We start from the raw sequence: 23,601 nt of genomic DNA, 5'->3' as shown, positions 1-23,601 counted from the left end.
TGGGACAATTTAGCATGGCCAATCCACCCTAACCTGCACATCCCTGGGCACTATGGGACAATTTAGCATGGCCAATCCACCCTAACCTGCACATCCCTGGGTACTATAGGACAATTTAGCATGGCCAATCCACCCAAACCTGCACATCCCTGGGCACTATGGGACAATTTAGCATGGCCAATCCACCCTAACCTGCACATCCCTGGGCACTATGGGACAGTTTAGCACGGCCAATCCACCCTAACCTGCACATCCCTGGGCACTATGGGACAATTTAGCACGGCCAATCCACCATAACCTGCACATCCCTGGGCACTATGGGACAATTTAGCATGGCCAATCCATCCTAACCTGCACATCCCTGGGCACTATGGGACAATTTAGCATGGCCAATCCACCCTAACCTGCACATCCCTGGGTACTATAGGACAATTTAGCATGGCCAATCCACCCAAACCTGCACATCCCTGGGCACTATGGGACAATTTAGCATGGCCAATCCACCCTAACCTACACATCCCTGGGCACTATGGGACAATTTAGCATGGCCAATCCACCCTAACCTGCACATCCCTGGACACTATGGGACAATTTAGCATGGCCAATCCACCCTAACCTGCACATCCCTGGGTACTATGGGACAATTTAGCATGGCCAATCCCACCCTAACCTGCACATCCCTGGGCACTATGGGACAATTTAGCATGGCCAATCCACCCTAACCTGCACATCCCAGGGCACTATGGGACAATTTAGCATGGCCAATCCACCCTAACCTGCACATCCCTGGGCACTATGGGACAATTTAGCATGGCCAATCCACCCTAACCTGCACATCCCAGGGCACTATGGGACAATTTAGCATGGCCAATCCACCCTAACCTGCACATCCCTGGGCACTATGGGACAATTTAGCATGGCCAATCCACCCTAACCTGCACATCCCTGGACACTATGGGACAATTTAGCATGGCCAATCCACCCTAACCTGCACATCCCTGGGCACTATGGGACAATTTAGCATGGCCAATCCACCCTAACCTGCACATCCCTGGGTACTATAGGACAATTTAGCATGGCCAATCCACCCAAACCTGCACATCCCTGGGCACTATGGGACAATTTAGCATGGCCAATCCACCCTAACCTGCACATCCCTGGACACTATGGGACAATTTAGCATGGCCAACCCACCCTAACCTGCACATCCCTGGGTACTATAGGACAATTTAGCATGGCCAATCCACCCAAACCTGCACATCCCTGGGCACTATGGGACAATTTAGCATGGCCAATCCACCCTAACCTGCACATCCCTGGACACTATGGGACAATTTAGCATGGCCAATCCCACCCTAACCTGCACATCCCTGGACACTATGGGACAATTTACCATGGCCAATCCACCCTAACCTGCACATCCCTGGGCACTATGGGACAGTTTAGCACGGCCAATCCACCCTAACCTGCACATCCCTGTGCACTATGGGACAATTTAGCATGGCCAATCCCACCCTAACCTGCACATCCCTGGACACTATGGGACAATTTAGCATGGCCAATCCACCCTAACCTGCACATCCCTGTGCACTATGGGACAATTTAGCATGGCCAATCCACCCTAACCTACACATCCCTGGGCACTATGGGACAATTTAGCATGGCCAATCCCACCCTAACCTGCATATCGCTGGACACTATGGGGTAATTTAGCATGGTCAATTCACCCTAACCTGCATATTGCTGGACACTATGGGGTAATTTAGCATGGTCAATTCACCCTAACCTGCATATCCCTGGACACTATGGGTAATTTAGCATGGCCAATCCACCCTAACCTGCACATCCCTGGGCACTATGGGGTAATTTAGCATGGCCAATCCCACCCTAACCTGCACATCCCTGGGCACTATGGGGTAATTTAGCATGGTCAATCCACCCTAACCTGCACATCGCTGGACACTATGGGGTAATTTAGCATGGTCAATTCACCCTAACCTGCACATCCCTGGACACTATGGGTAATTTAGCATGGCCAATCCACCCTAACGTACACATCCCTGGGCACTATGGGACAATTTAGGCTGTCCAATCAGTCCATGCTGACCATAATCCCAAACTAAATTAGTCCCACCTGCCTGCTCCTGGCTCATATTGCTCCAAATCTTTCCTATTCATGTCCTGATCCAAATGCCTTTTAAACATTGTAACTATCCCCACATCCACCACTTCCTCAGGAAGTTCATTCCACACACAAATCACTCTCTGTGTTTAAACAAAAAATGCCCCTCATGTCTTTTTAAAATCTTTCTCCTTTCACCTTAAAAATATATCCCCTCATCTTGAAATCCCCCACTCTAGAGAAAAGGCATCTGCTGTTCACCTTATCTATATGCCTCATGATTTTAGAAACCTCTATAAGGTCACCCCTCAGCCTCCGACGCTCCAGTGAAAGAAGTCCCACCCTCTCCCTCCATTCCCTTCAATATCCTGGTAAATGTCTTCTGAACCCTCTCCATCTTAATAATATCCTTCCTATAACAGGAAGATTCAATTTATTATTGTCGCATGAACTGAGATATAGTGGAAAGTATTGTTTCTACAGTCAAGAAAGCACACCAACATTTCAAATTCCTCAGGATGCTAAGGAAATTTGGCATGTCCACAAGGACTCTTACCAGTTTTTACAGATGCGCTGTGGAAGTCATCCTATCCGAGTGCATCACGGCTTAGTACAGCAACTGCTCTGCCCAGGACCATAAGAAACTACAGAGAGTCGTGAACACAGCCCAGTCCCTCACACAACCCAACCTTCCATCCACTGACTCCGTCTACACTTCCCACTGCCTCGGGGACATCATCAAAGACCCCTCCCGCCCCGATTACACTCTCTTACATCCTCTTTTGTCAGGCAGAAGAGACAGAAGCTTAAACAGATTCAAGGACAGCTTCTTCCCTGCTGTTATTAGACTTCTGAACGACCCTCTCCTATACTAGAGTTGATCTTTCTTTGCACCTTCTCGGTAGCTATAACACTATTCTGCGTTCTGCTCTGATGTACTTGCATCAGGTATGGTTTGTTAGCTGAACTGACTGGGCACTCTGGTTAGGTCACTGGAACCAAAACATTAACTCTGCTTTCTCTCCACAGATGCTGCCAGACCCTGCTGAGTTTTTCCAGCAGTTTCTGATTTATAGCATCCACAGTTATTTCGTTTTTTTTTTTGTTTTGTAGTTTTTAAGTTGGACCACGAGCTAACCTTCCCAATGCGTGTTCTAGTGCAGCTAGTTTCGTAATATTGTGGTGAAGTTGGTGTGTGTATTATGGTAAAAATGGTGGGGTGGGGGGGGGGGGAGGATTGCGTGGTCCCTTTACAAGATGGTGTTTTCTTGGTGCTAAAACGGCAGTTTAAAGAGAGAGCCTGAATTGAAACATTTTGTATCAAACAGCCAACAGCATTTTTACAAGACTACAAGCCTTTTCAATTTTAGCCAATCAATTTAAACCAAGCACTAAGAATCATAGAATCCCTACAGCATAGAAACAGGCCATTCGGCCCAACAATTCCACACCGACCCTCCGAAGATTATTCCAGACCCTATAACTCTACATTTACCCCTGACTAATGTACCTAACCTACACATCCCTGAACACTATGGGAAATTGTGCATGGCCAATTCGCCCTGACCTGCACATTTTTGGTCTGTGGGAGGAAACTGGAGCACCCGGATGAAACCCCCACAGACACGGGGGGGAGAATGTGCAAACTCCACACAGACAGCAGCCTGAGGCTGGAATCCAACCCGGGTACCTGGTGCTGTGAGGCAGCAGTGCTAACCACTGAGCCACCGTGTCACCATTAAAGTGCTGAAAACCTATCACATTTAAACCTGATGTTTTTGACTATCGGGAACCAATCTGATTGAAAAGAAACTAATATGTCATCAAGGGTATAAAAGATGTGGGCATTTTGAAAACCGTGAGGAGTGCTAACTGCCATTTGCCAGAGTTAAGAGTCCTCAGCTCTCGCTCTCTCTCTCTCTCTCTCTCTCTCTCTCGAGAGAGAGAAAGAAGATCAGCAGAGAGGGTGAGGAGCATTTCGCAAGACACGTTCCATGTGAACTTTGAGAGATTAAGATTTAGTTTATTGCTTTGTTCTGTAAGTAGGACTTGTAGCTGCACGGTGGCACAGTGGTTAGCACTGCTGCCTCACAGCGCCAGAGACCTGGGTTCAATTCCCGCTTCCTGGCAACTGCCTGTGTGGAGTTTGCACATTCTCCCCGTGTCTGCGTGGGTTTCCTCCGGGTACTCCGGTTTCCTCCCACAGTCCAAAGGTATGCAGGTCAGGTGAATTGGCCATGCTAAATTGCCTGTAGTGTTAGGTAAAGGGGTAAATGTAGGGGAATAGGTCTGGACTGGTTGCTCTTTGAAGGGTTGGTGTGGACTTGTTGAGCCGAAGGGCCTGCTTCCACACTGTAAGTAATCTAATCTAATCAAACAGCATCCTGTTAGAATCTTGTTTTATTCGGGAATAGGTAGTTAGAGAGGAATTGCTCAGATTATTGGTAGGTTCTGTTAATTTGTTCACGGTTGGGGTTAGATAAGTAAATTGTTACTTGCTGATTGTGGGGTGACTGAAAGGACTCCATTTCCTTTAACCATTCCTTTATAACCGATTGGTGGGTGGAATGAGAGGTAAGTTATACCCCTTGACACATTTGTTTATCAGATAACAAGGTGAGTTTCTCTGGGTGTTTTGGTTTTAATTCTCAGAAGGGTGTCAACCTCCACTCAGCTCTGCAACAGATATCTAATCCTAATGAAGATGAGAAAGGATGTCCTTTTAGCTCGGGGCAGTAAGAAAATAAGAAAGGTTGCTAAAAGTGCTTTAGCTGCTGAAACACTTCTGGCGACAGTGGGTCTTGGAGTCTCGCTGTTTTGAGTGAGATTCTGTACAGTGCTGACATGTTGTTTGAAAGTTATGTGATCACGTAAATTCCATCAAAAGGCAAAGTTTTCATGTCTGTGATATTTCATCAGGACCTGGAAATGATTAATTTGATTGATTTATTGTCGCAAAAAGTGTTGCATAGTGTCGCCACTCTCCGGCACCATCTTAAAATACAGAAAAGTAAACCAAAGCACAGAATATAAAGGCAGAAAAATGAAGAAATAAAGGAAGTGTTCAACTTTCAAATCCTTCTTGTTAAGTGCTCCGCCATGGGCCTGTTAACCAGGCAGGAGGTCCCCTTCACCGCTGGAATGAAAGTTGCCCACCCTTCAGCGCCATCTTGTCTCCCCCGACGCCCTTGTCCATCGAAGACTCGATGGCCTCGCCAATGTAGATGTCACTGGGTACCGCATTCCATCACTGCCATGAGGCTGCTTGGGCCCACCTTGTCGATGCAGCTGCTGCTGATGATGCAGGCTGTTCGACCGTGCCAAACGCGCCGTCTGCTGCCACCTCCATGAATCTGTGCTGGATGCAGATGCTGCCAGGAACCCAGACTCCCCTCCGCAGCAGCAGCCATGAGTCAGCACTAGGGCCATCTCGTTGAAGCACCCAAGCTCTTGCCACGGGTCTGCGCTGGGCCGACTCTCCGTCCGCCACAGGTCTGCGCTGGGCCGACTCTCCGACCGCCACGGGTCTGCGCTGGGCCGACTCTCCGTCCGCCATGGGTCTGCGCTGGGCCTACTCCCCGACCGCCACGGGTCTGCGCTGGGCCGACTCTCCGTCCGCCACGGGTCTGCGCTGGGCCTACTCTCCATCCGCCACGGGTTTGCTCTGGGCCTACTCTCCGTCCGCCACAGGTCTGCGCTGGGCCTACTCTCCGACCGCCACGGGTCTGCGCTGGGCCTACTCTCCGACCGCCACAGGTCTGCGCTGGGCCTACTCTCCGACCGCCACGGGTCTGCGCTGGGCCTACTCTCCGTCCGCCACGGGTCTGCGCTGGGCCTACTCTCCATCCGCCACGGGTCTGCGCTGGGCCTACTCTCCGTCCGCCACGGGTCTGCGCTGGGCCTACTCTCCGTCCGCCACGGGTCTGCGCTGGGCCTACTCTCCGACCGCCACGGGTCTGCGCTGGGCCTACTCTCCGACCGCCACGGGTCTGCGCTGGGCCTACTCTCCGACCGCCACGGGTCTGCGCTGGGCCTACTCTCCATCCGCCACGGGTCTGCGCTGGGCCTACTCTCCGACCGCCACGGGTCTGCGCTGGGCCTACTCTCCATCCGCCACGGGTCTGCGCTGGGCCTACTCTCCATCCGCCACGGGTCTGCGCAGGGCCTACTCTCCATCCGCCACGGGTCTGCGCTGGGCCTACTCTCCGACCGCCACGGGTCTGCGCTGGGCCTACTCTCCATCCGCCACGGGTCTGCGCTGGGCCTACTCTCCGACCGCCAAGGGTCTGCGCTGGGCCTACTCTCCGACCGCCACGGGTCTGCGCTGGGCCTACTCTCCATCCGCCACGGGTCTGCGCAGGGCCTACTCTCCGACCGCCACGAGTCTGCGCTGGGCCTACTCTCCGACCGCCACAGGTCTGCGCTGGGCCTACTCTCCGACCGCCACGGGTCTGCGCTGGGCCTACTCTCCGACCGCCACGGGTCTGCGCTGGGCCTACTCTCCGACCGCCACGGGTCTGCGCTGGGCCTACTCTCCATCCGCCACGGGTCTGCGCTGGGCCTACTCTCCGACCGCCACGGGTCTGCGCTGGGCCTACTCTCCATCCGCCACGGGTCTGCGCTGGGCCTACTCTCCATCCGCCACGGGTCTGCGCTGGGCCTACTCTCCGACCGCCACGGGTCTGCGCAGGGCCTACTCTCCGACCGCCACGGGTCTGCGCAGGGCCTGCTCTCCATCCGCCACGGGTCTGCGCTGGGCCTACTCTCCATCCGCCACGGGTCTGCGCTGGGCCTACTCTCCGACCGCCAAGGGTCTGCGCTGGGCCTACTCTCCGACCGCCACGGGTCTGCGCTGGGCCTACTCTCCGACCGCCACGGGTCTGCGCTGGGCCTACTCTCCATCCGCCACGGGTCTGCGCAGGGCCTACTCTCCGACCGCCACGAGTCTGCGCTGGGCCTACTCTCCGACCGCCACAGGTCTGCGCTGGGCCTACTCTCCGACCGCCACGGGTCTGCGCTGGGCCTACTCTCCGACCGCCACGGGTCTGCGCTGGGCCTACTCTCCGACCGCCACGGGTCTGCGCTGGGCCTACTCTCCATCCGCCACGGGTCTGCGCTGGGCCTACTCTCCGACCGCCACGGGTCTGCGCTGGGCCTACTCTCCGACCGCCACGGGTCTGCGCTGGGCCTACTCTCCATCCGCCACGGGTCTGCGCTGGGCCTACTCTCCATCCGCCACGGGTCTGCGCAGGGCCTACTCTCCGACCGCCACGGGTCTGCGCAGGGCCTACTCTCCGACCGCCACGGGTCTGCGCAGGGCCTGCTCTCCATCCGCCACGGGTCTGCGCTGGGCCTACTCTCCAACCACCACGAACCTGCACAGGGCCTACTCTCCAACCACCACGGGTCTGCGCTGGGCCTACTCTCTGACCGCCACGGGTCTGCGCTGGGCCTACTCTCCGACCGCCACGGGTCTGCGCTGGGCCTACTCTCCGACCGCCACAGGTCTGCGCTGGGCCTACTCTCCGACCGCCACGGGTCTGCGCAGGGCCTACTCTCCGACCGCCACGGGTCTGCGCAGGGCCTACACTCCATCCGCCACGGGTCTGCGCTGGGCCTACTCTCCGACCGCCACGGGTCTGCGCTGGGCCTACTCTCCGACCGCTACGTGTCTGCGCTGGGCCTACTCTCCGACCGCCACGGGTCTGCGCAGGGCCTACTCTCCATCCGCCACGGGTCTGCGCTGGGCCTACTCTCCGACCGCCACGGGTCTGCGCAGGGCCTACTCTCCGACCGCCACGGGTCTGCGCAGGGCCTACACTCCATCCGCCACGGGTCTGCGCAGGGCCTACTCTCCGACCGCCACGGGTCTGCGCAGGGCCTACTCTCCGACCGCCACGGGTCTGCGCAGGGCCTATTCTCCGACCGCCACGGGTCTGCGCAGGGCCTACTCTCCGACCGCCACGGGTCTGCGCTGGGCCTACTCTCCGACCGCCACGGGTCTGCGCTGGGCCTACTCTCCGACCGCCACGGGTCTGCGCTGGGCCTACTCTCCGACCGCCACGGGTCTGCACAGGGCCGACACTCCATCCGCCACGGGTCTGCGCTGGGCCTACTCTCCGACCGCCACGGGTCTGCGCTGGGCCTACTCTCCGACCGCCACGGGTCTGCGCTGGGCCTACTCTCCATCCGCCACGGGTCTGCGCTGGGCCTACTCTCCATCCGCCACTGGTCTGCGCGGAGCCTACTCTCCGACCGCCACGGGTCTGCACAGGGCCTACACTCCATCCGCCACGGGTCTGCGCTGGGCCTACTCTCCGACCGCCACGAGTCTGCGCTGGGCCTACTCTCTGACCGCCACGGGTCTGCGCTGGGCCTACTCTCCGACCGCCACGGGTCTGCGCAGGGCCTACTCTCCGACCGCCACGAGTCTGCGCTGGGCCTACTCTCCATCCGCCACTGGTCTGCGCGGAGCCTACTCTCCGACCGCCACGGGTCTGCACAGGGCCTACACTCCATCCGCCACGGGTCTGCGCTGGGCCTACTCTCCGACCGCCACGAGTCTGCGCTGGGCCTACTCTCCGACCGCCACGGGTCTGCGCTGGGCCTACTCTCCATCCGCCACGGGTCTGCGCTGGGCCTACTCTCCATCCGCCACGGGTCTGCGCTGGGCCTACTCTCCGACCGCCACGGGTCTGCGCTGGGCCTACTCTCCAACCACCACGAACCTGCACAGGGCCTACACTCCATCCGCCACTGGTCTGCGCGGAGCCTACTCTCCATCCGCCACGGGTCTGCGCTGGGCCTACTCTCCGACCGCCACGGGTTTGCTCTGGGCCTACTCTCCGTCCGCCACGGGTCTGCGCAGGGCCTACTCTCCATCCGCCACGGGTTTGCTCTGGGCCTACTCTCCGTCCGCCACGGGTCTGCGCAGGGCCTACTCTCCAACCGCCACAGGTCTGCGCAGGGCCTACTCTCCATCCGCCACGGGTCTGCGCTGGGCCTACTCTCCGACCGCCACGGGTCTGCGCTGGGCCTACTCTCCATCCGCCACGGGTCTGCGCTGGGCCTACTCTCCGACCGCCACGGGTCTGCGCTGGGCCTACTCTCCGACCGCCACGGGTCTGCGCTGGGCCTACACTCCATCCGCCACGGGTCTGCGCTGGGCCTACTCTCCATCCGCCACGGGTCTGCGCTGGGCCTACTCTCCATCCGCCACGGGTCTGCGCTGGGCCTACACTCCATCCGCCACGGGTCTGCGCTGGGCCTACTCTCCGACCGCCACGGGTCTGCGCTGGGCCTACTCTCCAACCACCACGAACCTGCACAGGGCCTACTCTCCATCCGCCACGGGTCTGCGCTGGGCCTACTCTCCGACCGCCACGGGTCTGCGCAGGGCCTACTCTCCGACCACCACGGGTCTGCGCAGGGCCTACTCTCCGACCGCCACGGGTCTGCGCAGGGCCTACTCTCCGACCGCCACGGGTCTGCGCTGGGCCTACTCTCCGACCGCCACGGGTCTGCGCTGGGCCTACTCTCCGACCGCCACGGGTCTGCCCTGGGCCTACTCTCCGACCGCCACGGGTCTGCGCTGGGCCTACTCTCTGACCGCCACGGGTCTGCGCTGGGCCTACTCTCCGACCACCACGAACCTGCGCAGGGCCTACACTCCATCCGCCACGGGTCTGCGCTTGGCCTACTCTCCATCCGCCACGGGTCTGCGCAGGGCCTACTCTCCATCCGCCACGGGTCTGCGCAGGGCGTACTCTCCATCCGCCACGGGTCTGCGCTGGGCCTACTCTCCATCCGCCACGGGTCTGCGCTGGGCCTACTCTCCATCCGCCACGGGTCTGCGCAGGGCCTACTCTCCATCCGCCACGGGTCTGCGCTGGGCCTACTCTCCATCCGCCACGGGTCTGCGCAGGGCCTACTCTCCATCCGCCACGGGTCTGCGCTGGGCCTACTCTCCGACCGCCACGGGTCTGCGCTGGGCCTACTCTCCAACCACCACGAACCTGCACAGGGCCTACACTCCATCCGCCACTGGTCTGCGCGGAGCCTACTCTCCGACCACCACGGATTTGTGCAGGGCCTACTCTCCGACCGCCACGTGTCTGCGCTGGGCTTACTCTCCGACTGACACGGGTCTGCGCTGGGTCTATTTGCTGACCACTGTCACAAGCTCCTGAGCTCTCCAACAAGAAGTAAGTAGAAGAAAGGAAAGCACAAAAAAGAAAAGAAGCAAGATGAAAAACTGCTTAAGTAGATGAGCCCTGATCTCAAAACCCCTACTCCACCGCCATTGTACCAGAAGCCAAACTTTTGAGATGGATTCGCTTTTGAGCAAGTCTGGATGGTACAAAAAAGCAAGTTTTACAGTAGAAGAAAGAAATAAAAGATGCACCTGGGACGGGCGTGCCGTAAACAAAAACAAAACCAAGAAAAAAATCTGAAGAGTTCCACAAAGAAGCAGCAAAATAGTCACTAAGCTTATCAGCTGAAATTCTTGGAATGTAAGTGTGAGTTCAGAAGCGCTGAGCTGAGAGATGAGGTGCTGTTCTGGAACAGTGTCACAGGCATCAGTGTGAGAGCAAGATGGCGAATTAAAATGCTAGGCTGCAGGAAACTCGAGAACACCCTTGCTGACGGAACAGAAGTGTGCAGTCGCTTAGATTGAAAGAAGTGGGAGGTGAAGCACTGTTCCATCTGGAAGGAGTGGACGGAGAGGCAAAAAGAGGTTTTTAATTTTAATAAAGGGCAGGTTTTGGTGGGGGCATTGGGTTCGAAGTGGAGGAGGTTTGGAGACTGCTGTGGTGGACAGATTGAGGGAATACCTCAGAAGTGCTGCTATGGAAAGTGGTGTCATTGGAACAGACAGAGCAAAGATGGAGAAATGGGAGGGGGGGGCGGGGTGGTGGATGGAGTCCTGACAGGAAGCAGGGTGTGAGGAAGTGCAGTTGAGGTTGCTATGGAAATCGGGGGGGATACTGATGTACCAGCAGAAATGGGAATAGAAGCCACGGAGGGGAGGAGTCCATGATGGATCATCTACTGAGAGGAGGGGTAAGAATTGGAAGCCAAGTTGCTGAAATGTTTTCGGTGTCGGAGGAGAGCAGATTTTTATCCAAACATTCCTTTCAGTTAGCAGAATACCTGCCTCAGGTACATCTTTTGTATCTTTGCCTGTGCTCCTGCCCCCTCACCCTGGAGGATGAACTTGCCTTTCGTTCAGCCTCTCTTTGTTGTTCACTCTGTCACAGATCCTTTTTCTTTCTCCATCCACTCCTTGCTGTAAACCGGACATAGAGTCTTACAGGACAGAAGAGGACCTTCGGCCTATCAAGTCTGCGCCAACAAACACTACTCTAAATCTACACTGGTCCCGCTTTCCCACACTAGGCCCCATAGCCTGGAATATGATGACACTTCAAGCTCAATCCAAGTACATCTTAAAGGTTCCCCCCCCCCACCCATTTTAAAATGATTGCCCCCTTGTTATTGACCCTTTGACTGAGGGGAGCAACTGCTTGTTATCCACCCTGTCCATGCACTTTGTAATCTTACCCACTTTGATCAGATCCCTCCTCAACCTTCTCTGCTCTATAGAAAGCAACCTGAGCTTATGCATTCTGTCTTCGTCACTAAACTGCTCCATCCCAGGCATCATCCTGGCAAATCTCCTCTGCACCCCCTCCAGTACGGTCCCATATCGTGGGTTATGTGTTCATTCTGCTGAAAAGGCCACTGATCTGAAACACTAACTCCCTTCATCTCTCCAGATGCTGTTTATTGATAGATTTCTTTTGTTGTTGAGTGATTGAACTGATGGCGGGGAGCTGGAGTTGAGGAACAGAAGATTCCCCCCCACCCCCCGACCCACTTGAACGGTGGAACGTAAGGCCTTCCTCCTGTCCCTCTGGTTTATGTCTTGAATAACTCTTGTAGCAGACGCTACCAGCTCATCGCACCGTCTTTGATTCTCATTTCTTTGTCTGCAGTCAGCTGACAAGAGATGATTGCAACTGTGAAGAAGAGAAGACTTTCTTCGGCAACCTCATCAATCGAGACTCCATCACCGACTTGGAGCTGGTCTTTGACGCAGCAGAACGCCAAGAGGTCAAACAAAGGCGGGAAAGGGAGTATCACCATTTTCGAGAAAGGTATGGTTTGATCCATTCGCGATGCGTTTGTAACTTCGAGAGTGAAAGGGTGATGGGAAAATGTCTTCCAAACGTCAGCCAGGAACATCACCTCACTCCAATTGGGCCTGCTGGCTCATCTATATTTTAAAAGGCAGTTTGATCTCTTCTTTTACTGCTATCTCCTCTCCCATGCATGCAGTGGCAACATCATCCCAGTAGCAGAGCTGAACCATCTTATTTGAAACGTGTTTTTCCTTCATTTGTCGTCTCTTCTGCTCTGCTGGCTTAGATTTAGACTAGATTAGATTCTCTACAGTATGGAAACAGGCCCTTTGGCCCAACAAGTCCACACCACCCCTCTGAAGAGTAACCCATTCCCCTACCCTATATTCACCCCTGACTAATTCACCTAACACTGTGGGCAATGTAGCCTGAAGAAGGGCTAATGCCCGAAACGTCGATTCTCCTGTTCCCTAGATGCTGCCTGACCTGCGCTTCTCCAGCAACACATTTCCGTCTCTGATCTCCAGCATCTGCAGACCTCATTTTCTCTTCGGCAATGTAGCATGGCCAATTCACCTGACCTGCACATCTTTGGACTGTGGGAGGAAACCCACGCAGACACTTTGTTCTCAGCTTTGTTTTTTTTCTTAATCCCTTCAGGTAATGCTTTGTGGCAGTTTCTGTCTCATTTAAGCACAGCCTGTGTCCTTTAGAGTCATAGAGTCCGACAGGACAGAGACAGGCCCAAACTGGTCCATTCCGACCAAAATATCCATCCACACGAACCCCATTTCTCTGCACTTGGCCCATGTCCTTCTAAACCTTTCCTGTCCATGTATTTGTCCAAATGCCTTTTAAGTATTGTTAGTATACCCATCTCAACCACTTCTGCTGGCAGCTCATTCCACCGTGTACCACCCTCTGTGTAAAAATGTTGACCCTCAGGTTCCCTTTTATTCTTTCCCCTCTAACCTTAAACTGATGCCCTCTAGTCCTCGATTCCCAAAGCTGGGAAAAAGACGGAGTATATTCACCCTGTCAATACCTCCCATGATCTTATACACCTCCAGAAGGTCCCCCCTCAGTCTCCTATGCTCTAAAGAAAAAGGCCCTAGCTTGTCCAACCTCTCTCCCTGTAACTCAGACCCTTGAGTCCTGGCAACATCCTTGTAACTTTCTTCCGCACTCTTTCCAGTTTAAGAACATCCTTCCTACAGCAAGGTGACCAAAGCTGAACACAATACTCCAAGTGCGGCCTCACCAACTTCCTGTGCAGCAGCAACGTAATGTCCTAACTTCTCCACTCAATGCTCTGACTGACTGCATCCCATGAGGCGTTTTGGAAGCTGCATCATAAAATCCCCCTCTCGACCTCCAGCACAGACTTTCTCCTTTGTTCTTCTTGACCTCACACCCTTCCCACTCCCTTAAAAGAAAAACACTCAGCTCCTCTCTGGTGCTAATGAGAGGTCCACAGCCTGAAATGTTCACTTTGAGTCTCTTGGAGACCTTGGAGTGCAGGTTCCTAGCTCCTTGAAAGTGGAGTCGCAGGTAGATAGGATAGTGTGCTTTACTTTATTGGTCAGAGCATTGAGTACAGGAGTTGGGAGGTCATGTTGCAGCTGTACAGGACATTGGTTAGGCCACTGTTGGAATATTGCGTGCAATTCTGGTCTCCTTCTTATCGGAAAGATGTTGTGAAACTTGAAAGGGTTCAGAAAAGATTTACAAGGATGTTGCCAGGGTTGGAGGATTTGAGCTATAGGGAGAGGCTGAACAGGCTGGGGCTGTTTTCCCTGGAGTGTTGGAGGCTGAGGAGTTATAGAGTTACAAGTTATAGAGTTATAGAGTTTACAAAACTTATAGAGTTTTGTAAAATTATGAGGGGCATGGATAGGATAAATAGACAAGGTCTTTTCCCTGGGGTGGGGGAGTCCAGAACTAGAGGGTGTCGGTTCAGGTTGAGAGGGGAAAGATACAAAACAGACCTAAGGGGCAATGTTTTCACACAGAGGGTAGTATATGAGTGGAATGAGCTGCCAGAGGAAGTGGTGGAGGCTGGTACAATTGCATCATTTAAAAGGCATCTGGATGGGGACATGAATAGGAAGGGTTTAGAGGGATATGGGCCAAGTGCTCGCAAATGGGACTAGATGAATTAAGGATATCTGGTCAGCATGGATGGGTTGGACTGAAGGGCCTGTTTCCGTGCTGTACATCTCTATGACTCTGGGTGAAGATATCTCTCCTCATCTCAGTTCTAAATGGCCTCTCCCATATCCCTGTTCTGGAATCCCCAACCATCAGAATCCTACATCTAATTTCTGTGAATTTTCTCGGTTTCTATAAGACCTCCACCCCAGCCCTCATTCTCCTAATCTCCAGGCAATACAATCCTAACCGACTCACTCTCCCTTTATATGTCAACCTTGGCACCAGTCATTCCAGGAATCAGTCTGGCAACCCTTTGCTGCATTCTCTCCATCGTTAGGATATCCTTCCTCAGATAAACTGCGCACAGTACTCCAGGTGTGGTCTCTTCCAGACCCTGGATTATTGCAGGAAGACATTCTTGTCCCTGTGTTCCTCAAGCCTGTGTGAGGACCCCTAATACGGCTGCCCAAGGCCAGTCAACCACAGTCCAGTTCAACAAAGGAAGTGACAGACAGACTGTAAGCGCTGCCTTTAGGCCATGACCCGAACAGAGAGCTGCTGGGACGACCAAAGGTTGCTTGACCCAAGATGGCGATCGGCACACTTCCTGTGTGCTTTTCACTGTCGTATGAAGGGCAGCAGAAATTGTCAGGTTTTGCACCCAAAGTAAGGTTCAATTCCTCTCGTGGTTTCTTTTGTGTCTTGCAAGATCAGTCAACTGCCACCATTATGGCCGCCTTTGCCGTCCTTTCTGAGCTGACTTTATTAGATTTTCTCTCCTATGGCAGACTCCTGAGCTTTCCTCGTTTCTGCCTCCTAAATTTCAAACATCTAATCAACACACTTTTCTCCCTGTGTCCTAAAACTGTCGTCTCCTCCAACTCATTCTTTTGGTCTGCCTCAAACTTGACACATGATGGCCTTCAGTCTTCACTGACTCGAACACACTTCACTCAAGCTTGGTATCAATTTAACTACTGCTTCCTACTAGCTCCTACTCCTCTCGCCTTCAGTAATGTGCTGCACTATCATCTTCGACCCTTCACCTCAATGTCAATGACCACAGGAGAGAGGAGGGGAGGCGAATTCAATTCTCCCACTTGTGGTAAAAAGGTGTGGTTTATCTATAATATCGTTTATCTTACAGTTTGAATTTGAGGTTTTGGTCTGTGTGTCTGAAGGAGTTTTATGATTAACTTGTAAGTATTTCTGTAGCTGTGGCGCTTTCTTTTAAAACATGGTCTGAGGGGAATAGTTCTTGGAAGCTAGTAGGAGATTGTTTACTTTGGGAGAATTTGTACAAGCGTACAAAGTAAGTGCTTGTGTGTCAGGCATTCTGTTTAGATGAGGGGAAATACCCATAACTTGGACGGGTGGGGGTGGGGCGGCAGCAGAAGATTTACTGTTTGGGGTCAAACTACAGACGTTTTGTCTAAAGCTGTACAAGAATTTCTCCTGAGAAAAGGAACGAATTTGGAACTGTTTTTAAAAAAAAAAAGTTTACCTTAGGGAAAGGAGTTTAGTTTGCTTGTTCTATACCAGAGGTGCTCTGTTAAAACCCTGAGGAGGTTATTTGAAACTGAGAAAGTCTAAGCTCAGTTATACGATAGCTCCAGGTCGAGGCTATCAGATTCTCAAGACAGAGAATTGAAGCCACAGTTAATTAAGCCTCATAGACAAAATAAGGGAATTCTCTCTAATGTGATGACTGTAAAGGAATGCTTTTGGGATTAATGGGAGTGTATTTTATTAAGTTTCAAGAGTCTTCAATCTTCTATATGTCAATAGTTTGTTTTATTTTATTTCAATTCTCATTCCTTGTGTATAATAAACTTCTGTTTTAAAGTGTACCTCAGTAAAACAAAAAAAAATCTATCAAGCCACATTTCGGTGTCTGATCATAACACTTGTCTAGTCATCACATTAGCTGGAATTAGAACACACTCTGCTGCTATCCTGGTCTGAGCTGCGTTGGTGTAAGAGGGACTGAGTGAGGGAGGGGATCTGCACAACATGGGGAATTGGACTTGAGGAACATACCTTTAGACTTCTCTCGTCCACTTACAGCCAGCGATATTAGGACTGTTTGGGGCATATTGTTTCGGTCTTTCTGAGGTAGCGAGCACATCTAAATCAAACATAAATCTCCAATAAAATCACTTCTCATTTTTCTAAACTCCAATAGGTCCAATCTGTTCAACTTTGCTTTGTAAGATAAGCCCTTTGTCCCAGGAATGAGCTGAATGAACATTCTCTGAACTGCTTCAAATGCACTTGAATGTTTTTTTCAAATAAGGAGAGCGAAGCTGTACACGATACTCCAGATCTGGTCTCACCAAGTCTCTGTACTGCTGCAGTACCCATTCCCTGCTTTATGTTCTATATTCCATGCAATAAAGCCTTTAGAGTCATAGAGATGTACAGCACGAAAAGTCATCCATGCTGGACAGATATCCGAATCAAATCTAGTCCCATTTGCCAGCACCCGGCCCATATCCCTCCAAACCTTTCCTATTCATGTACCCATCCAGATGCCTTTTAAATGTTGCAATTGTACCAGCCTCCACCACTTCCTCTGACAGCTCATTCCATACACGTACCACCCTCTCTGTGAAAATGTTGCCCCTCAGGTTCCTTTTATATCTTTCCCCTCTCACCCTAAACCTATGCCCTCTAGTTCTGGACTCCTCTACCCTGGGGAAAAAAGACTTTGTCGATTTATCCTATCCATGTCCTTCATGATTTTATAATCCTCTATAAGGTCACCCCTCAGCCTCTGACACTCCAGGGAACACAGCCCCAGCCTATTCACCCTCCCACTATAACTCAAGCCCTCCAATCCTGGCAACATCCTTGTAAGTCTTTTCTGAACCTTTTCAAGTTTCACAACGTCCTTCCGATTGGAAGGAGACCAGAATTGAATGCAGTATTCCAAAAGTGGCCTAACCAATGTCCTGTACAGCCCCAAAATGGCCTCCCAACTCCTGTACTCAATACTCTGATTAATAAAGGAAAGCTTCCCAAATGCCGCCTTCACTATCCTGTCTACCTGCGACTCCACTTTCAAGGAGCTATGAACCTGCACTCCAAGGTCTCTTTGTTCAGCAACACTCCCCTGCACCTTACCATTAAGTGTATAAGTCCTGTCCTGATTTGCTTTTCCATAGTGCAATTTGACTTCCAAATGACTTGCTGCATCTGCATACCAACTTTATGTATTTGAAAAATTTACTAATGGGACATGGGCGTCACAGGCTGGGCCCTGCATTTATTACCTGTCCCTAGTTGAGAAGGTGGGGGGGTGAGCTGCCATCTTGAACCGCTGCAGTCCACGTGCTGTAGCTTGATCCACAATGCCCTGAGGGAGGGAATTCCAGGATTTTGACCCAGCGACAGTGAAGGAACGGCGATAAATTTCCAAATCTGGTTTATGTACCAGGAGACCAAGACCTCTCTCATATTAACTCTGTTTTTCTCTCAACAGATTCTGCAAAGCCTACTGAGTGTTTGCAGCATTTTCTGTTTGGATTTCTTGCTTTACCTTCTGTATTTTGGTACCCTTCTAGGACCAGGTCTTCTGCAGATGCGTTGCTGTTTGCCAAAGCAAATTCTCCCTTGGAATACCCCATTCAAGGTGTTGAAGTGAGGCCGATGAAAACCATCTTAATACCAGGTCAGAAAAACAAAGCCGGAAGGGCGTGCCTTTATATATTACCTTACCTAAATTCAGAAGGTTGCAAAGTGCTGGAATGCCTTTTTTTTCCCAGTGTAGTCCCTGGCAGAGTGAAGTAACACTTATTAGCACAAAAGCCCTTGTAGCAAGGCTGTGAGCATTATCCTATCAGAGATCTTATCATTCTTCCTTGGGATGTAGGCTGGCAAAGCCAATATTTGTTGCCTGTCTCTAATTGCCCTTGAATTGCCTATTTCAGAGGGCAGTTAAGAGTCAACCACGTTGGCTGTGGGTCTGGAGTCACGTGTAGGCCCAGACTGGGTAAGGACGGCAGACTTCCTTCCCGAAAGGACATCCGTCAACTAGATGGGATTTTTCTGACAATTGGGAATGATTTTGGTGGCCGTCATTAGACTCTTAATTCCAGATTTGTAAAATTGAATTCAGATTCCACCATCTACTGTGGCAGGATTTGATTCCAGGTCCTCAGAACATTACTTGGGTCTCTGGTGTAATGGTCTGACGATAATGCCACTAAGCCATTGCAGCTCCACAGCTTTGCTCTGTAAGCTCACCATAACAGTGAGAAATCCTGGCTTCGTACTGGTTAGATCTCTTAACAATGAACAGAAGCAAACCATAGCCAAGCTAACAAGTAGTTAACAAGACCAGGGGGTCCAATCCAATCTCCGTTCGGTTATCAGCAAAACCGTAGAAAAATGATATGAAAGATCAGGGGCTCCACACACAGTGAGCTGTGCCTATAGCTATAATAACTCTGTGCTGGAATTTCCAGCATCTTTAACATTTGGAAATCTAAGCTCATCTCAACCCAATTGAGCACCAATTGTGTTTCCAGTGAAAACACCAAGCCTCGAATCTTGTTATCAGCACCATGTATTCTGTAGTTCATTTCATAAGTATGCCTGGGGCTAATTAGTACAAAGACATGTGCTAATTTTACAGCATCGAAGGAGGCTATACAGCCCTTTGAGTACAGGCTAGCACAACCCAGTTAGTTCCACTCTATCCCCATATTTATTTATTTCCATCAAGTACCATTCATTTTCTTTCGGAAATCATTGATACTCTCTGCTTCCAGCATCCCTGTGGGCAGAGAGTTGCAGGACCTTACAACTCCTGGCATAACGAAGTGCCTTCCTAAATACACCCTCTCCTCCCTACAACTATTGCCCAGAACCTCTCCCCCTTGCAGCATCAGTTAATGGGAGCAGTTCCTCGTTGTCTACCTTATGTAAACTTGTTATAGTCTTGTCCACCTCGATCCAATCTCCTCTCAATCTCCAAGGAAACCAATCCCCGTTTCTCCCACTCTAACCTTGTCACTAAAGTTCCCCGTTGCTGGAACCATTCTGGTAAATCCCTTCTGCCCTGCCTCGGGTATCCCCTACCTCCTTCTGAAAGGCTGGAGACCAGAACTGGACACAGTGTTCTCACTGGGGCCTAAGCAGAGCTTTATAAAGGTTCAGCATCACGTCCTGCTTTAGTACTTTCTGAAGACCATGATCTCATATCTGTTGCTAACCACCCTCTCAACATGTCCTGCCACCTTCAAAGATCTCTGTGCATACTCCCACAAGGTCCCTCTGTTGCTGCACACTCTTTAGAACATAGAACATAGAAGAATACAGCGCAGTACAGGCCCTTGGGCCCTCGATGTTGCGCCGATCCAAGCCCACCTAAACTACACTAACCCACTATCCTCCATATACCTATCCAATGCCCTCTTAAATGCCCATAAAGAGGGAGAGTCCACCACTGTTACTGGCAGGGCATTCCATGAACTAACGACTCGCTGAGTGAAGAACCTACCCCTAACATCAGTCCTATATCTACCCCCCCTTAATTTAAAGCTATGCCCCCTTGTAATACCCGACTCCATACGCGGGAAAAGGTTCATACTGTCTACCCTATCTAACCCCCTAATCATCTTGTACACCTCAATCAAGTCACCCCTAAACCTTCTTTTCTCGAGTGAAAACAGCCCCAAGTGCCTCAGTCTTTCCTCATACGATTTTCCTTCCATACCAGGCAACATCCTGGTAAACCTCCTCTGCACGCGTTCCAATGCCTCCACATCCTTCCAATAGTATGGCGACCAAAACTGCACACAATATTCCAGATGCGGCCGTACCAGAGTCTTATACAACTGCATCATGACCTCAGGACTCCGGAACTCAATTCCTCTACCAATAAAAGCCAGTACGCCATATGCCTTCCTCACCGCACTATTTACCTGGGTGGCAACTTTCAGAGATCTGTGTACATGGACACCAAGATCCCTCTGTTCATCCACACTACCAAGTATCCGACCATTAGCCCAGTACCCCATCTTTTTGTTATTCTTCCCAAAGTGAATCACCTCGCACTTAGCTACATTGAATTCCATCTGCCACCTTTCTGCCCAGCTCTGCAGCTTCTCTATATCCTGCTGTAACCTGCCACATGCTTCCTCACTGTCAACAACTCCTCCGACTTTCGTATCATCCGCAAACTTGCTCACCCAACCTTCTAACCCCTCTTCCAGGTCATTTATAAAAATGACAAACAGCAATGGTCCCAAAACAGATCCTTGCGGAACACCGCTAGTGACGGCACTCCATGAAGAAACTTTGCCATCAACTACTACCCTCTGTCTTCTTCCATCCAGCCAATTCCTAATCCAAACCTCCAATTCACCCTCAATGCCATATCTCCGTATTTTCTGCAGTAGCCTACCATGGGGAACCTTATCAAACGCCTTACTAAAATCCATATATACCACATCTACCGCTTTCCCCTCATCAACCTCCTTCGTCACCTTTTCAAAGAATTCAATAAGGTTTGTGAGGCACTACTTGCCCTTCACAAAACCATGCTGACTATCCTTGATCACATTATTCCTATCCAGATGTGCATAAATCCTATCCCTTACAATTCTCTCTAAGACTTTGCCCACAACAGAAGTGAGACTCACCGGCCTATAGTTACTAGGGCTATCCCTACTCCCCTTTTTGAACAAGGGAACCACATTTGCTATCCTCCAGTCTTCTGGGACTACTCCTGTAGACAAAGAGGACATAAAAATCAAGGCCAATGGCTCTGCAATCTCTTCCCTTGCTTCCCAGAGAATCCTAGGATAAATGCCATCAGGCCCAGGGGACTTATCAATTTTCACCTTTTCCAGGATTTCCAACACCTCTTCTCTACATACCTCAAAGCCATCCATTCTACTTATTTGTGACTCAGTATTCTCATCTACAACAATGCCCTGTTCCTGAGTAAATACTGAAGAAAAGTATTCATTCAGTGTCTCCCCAATCTCTTCCGCCTCCACACGCAACTTCCCACTACTATCCTTGACTGGACCTATTCCTACCCTAGTCATTCTTTTATTCCTAACATACCTATAGAAAGCCTTAGGGTTTTCCCTAATCCTATCGACTAAGGACCTTTCATGTCCCCTCCTTGCTGCTTTTAGCTCTCTCTTCAGGTCCTTCCTGGCTACCCTATAACTCTCAATCGCCCCAATTGAACCTTCACGTCTCATCTTGAGATAGGCCGCCCTCTTCCATTTAACAAGGGATTCCAATTCCTTATTAAACCACGGCTCCCTCGCACGACCCTTTCCTTCCTGCCTGACAGGTACATAATTATCAAGGACACTCAATAGTTGCCCCTTGAACAAGTTCCACATATCCTTTACACTCTTGCCTTGGAGTCTACTTTTCCAAGCCACACATCCTAAGTCATGCCTCACCGCATCATAATTTCCCTTACCCCAGCTATAACTCTTGCCCTGTAGTACACACTTATCCCTCTCCATCACGAGTGTAAAAATCACCGAATTATGGTCACTATCCCCAAAGTGCTCACCTACCTTTAATTCTAACACCTGGCCTGGTTCGTTACCCAGAACCAAATCCAGTATGGCCTCACCTCTTGTTGGCCTGTCTACATATTGTGTCAGGAAACTCTCCTGCACACATTGAACAAACACTGACCCATCTAACGAACTTGAGCTATAGCTTTCCCAATCAATATCAGGAAAGTTAAAGTCCCCCATAACAACCACCCTATTACTGTCACTCATCTCCTGAATCACCTTCCCAATCCTTTCTTCAATGATTCTAGGACTATTAGGAGGCCTGTAAAAGACTCCTAACAGGGTGACCTCACCTTTCCTATTCCTAACCTCAGCCCAAACTACCTCAGATGGCAAGTCCTCATCCATCGCCCTTTCCACCGCTGTAATACTATCTTTGACAAGCAATGCCACACCTCCCCCTCTTTTACCCCCACCTCTGACCCTACTAAAACATTTAAATCCCGGAACCTGCAACAGCCAATCCTGTCCCTGTTCTAGCCATGTCTCCGTAATAGCCACAACATCGAAGTCCCAGGTACCAACCCACGCTGCAAGTTCACCTACCTTATTTCGTATACTTCTTGCATTGAAGTATACACACTTCAAGCCACTTTCCTGTTTACAGGCACCCTCCTTGGAAATTGATGCCATGTTCCTCACCTCCCTACACTCCAGGCCCTGCACCCTGAAGCTACAATCTGGGTTCCCATGCCCCTGCCGAGTTAGTTTAAACCCCCCCCAAGAGCACTAGCAAACCTCCCCCCAAGGATACTGGTTCCCCTCAGGTTCAGGTGTAGACCATCCTGTTTATAGAGGTCCCACCGTCCCCAGAAAGAACCCCAGTTATCCAAAAACTGGAACCCCTCCCTCCTGCACCATCCCTGTAGCCACGCATTTAATTGTTCTCTCTCCCTATTCCTCGAATCTCTATCACGTGGCACGGGTAACAAACCAGAGACAACAACTCTGTTTGTTCTAACTCCGAGCTTCCAACCTAGCTCCCTGAAAGCCTGCCTAACATCCTCAGCACTCCTCCTACCTATGTCGTTGGTGCCAATGTGGACCACGACTTCGGGCTGCTCCCCCTCCCCCTCCAGGACCCGGAAAACACGATCAGAGACATCACGTACCCTTGCACCTGGGAGGCAACATACCAAACGTGAGTCTCTCTCGTTCCCACAAAACCGCCTATCTGTGCCACGAACTATCGAGTCCCCAATTACTACTGCTCTGCTCTTCTTCACCCTTCCCTTCTGAGTAACGGGGACAGGCTCCGTGCCAGAGACCTGAGCCCCGTTACTTACCCCTGGTAAGTCCCCCCCCCCACAAGTATCCAAAACGGTGTACTTGTTCTTGAGGGGAATGGCCGCAGGAGGTCCCTGCACTGGCTGCTTCCTCCCAGTCCCCCTCACTGTAACCCATCTATCTGCCATCTTTGGAGTTACTACTTCCCTATAACTCTGATCTATGACCCCCTCTGCCTCCCGAATGATCCGAAGTTCATCCAACTCCAGCTCCAGTTCCCTAACACGGTCTTGGAGGAGCTGGAGATGGGTGCACTTCCTGCAAGTGTAATCGGCAGGGACGTCGATGGCATCCCTCACCTCATACATGTTGCAGGAGGAACATTGCACTGCCT

At 51.4% G+C, this 23,601-nt stretch overlaps 1 protein-coding gene across 5 annotated transcripts in view; it reads left to right on the top strand.

The window, feature by feature from the left end:
• Nucleotides 1-23,601, top strand: part of LOC122543394 (beta-1,4 N-acetylgalactosaminyltransferase 1-like) — a 159,082-nt gene that overhangs the window by 70,644 nt on the left and 64,837 nt on the right. For 4 of the 5 annotated variants that reach the window (XM_087985553.1, XM_087985556.1, XM_087985555.1 and 1 more), the window contains exons 3-4: nucleotides 12,121-12,282; nucleotides 17,988-18,094. In XM_087985553.1, the coding sequence (XP_087841679.1) occupies nucleotides 12,121-12,282; nucleotides 17,988-18,094 (269 nt within the window). The remainder of the gene's footprint in view (nucleotides 1-12,120; nucleotides 12,283-17,987; nucleotides 18,095-23,601) is intronic. The other variant, XM_087985557.1, reaches the window with a different exon arrangement.

The sequence above is a fragment of the Chiloscyllium plagiosum genome, unplaced genomic scaffold (assembly GCF_037043375.1).
Source record: "Chiloscyllium plagiosum isolate Xiang-an unplaced genomic scaffold, Cpla_swu_hap1 HiC_scaffold_53X, whole genome shotgun sequence".
Lineage (NCBI taxonomy): Eukaryota > Metazoa > Chordata > Chondrichthyes > Orectolobiformes > Hemiscylliidae > Chiloscyllium > Chiloscyllium plagiosum.
This window is presented reverse-complemented; position numbering and strand designations above follow the sequence as displayed.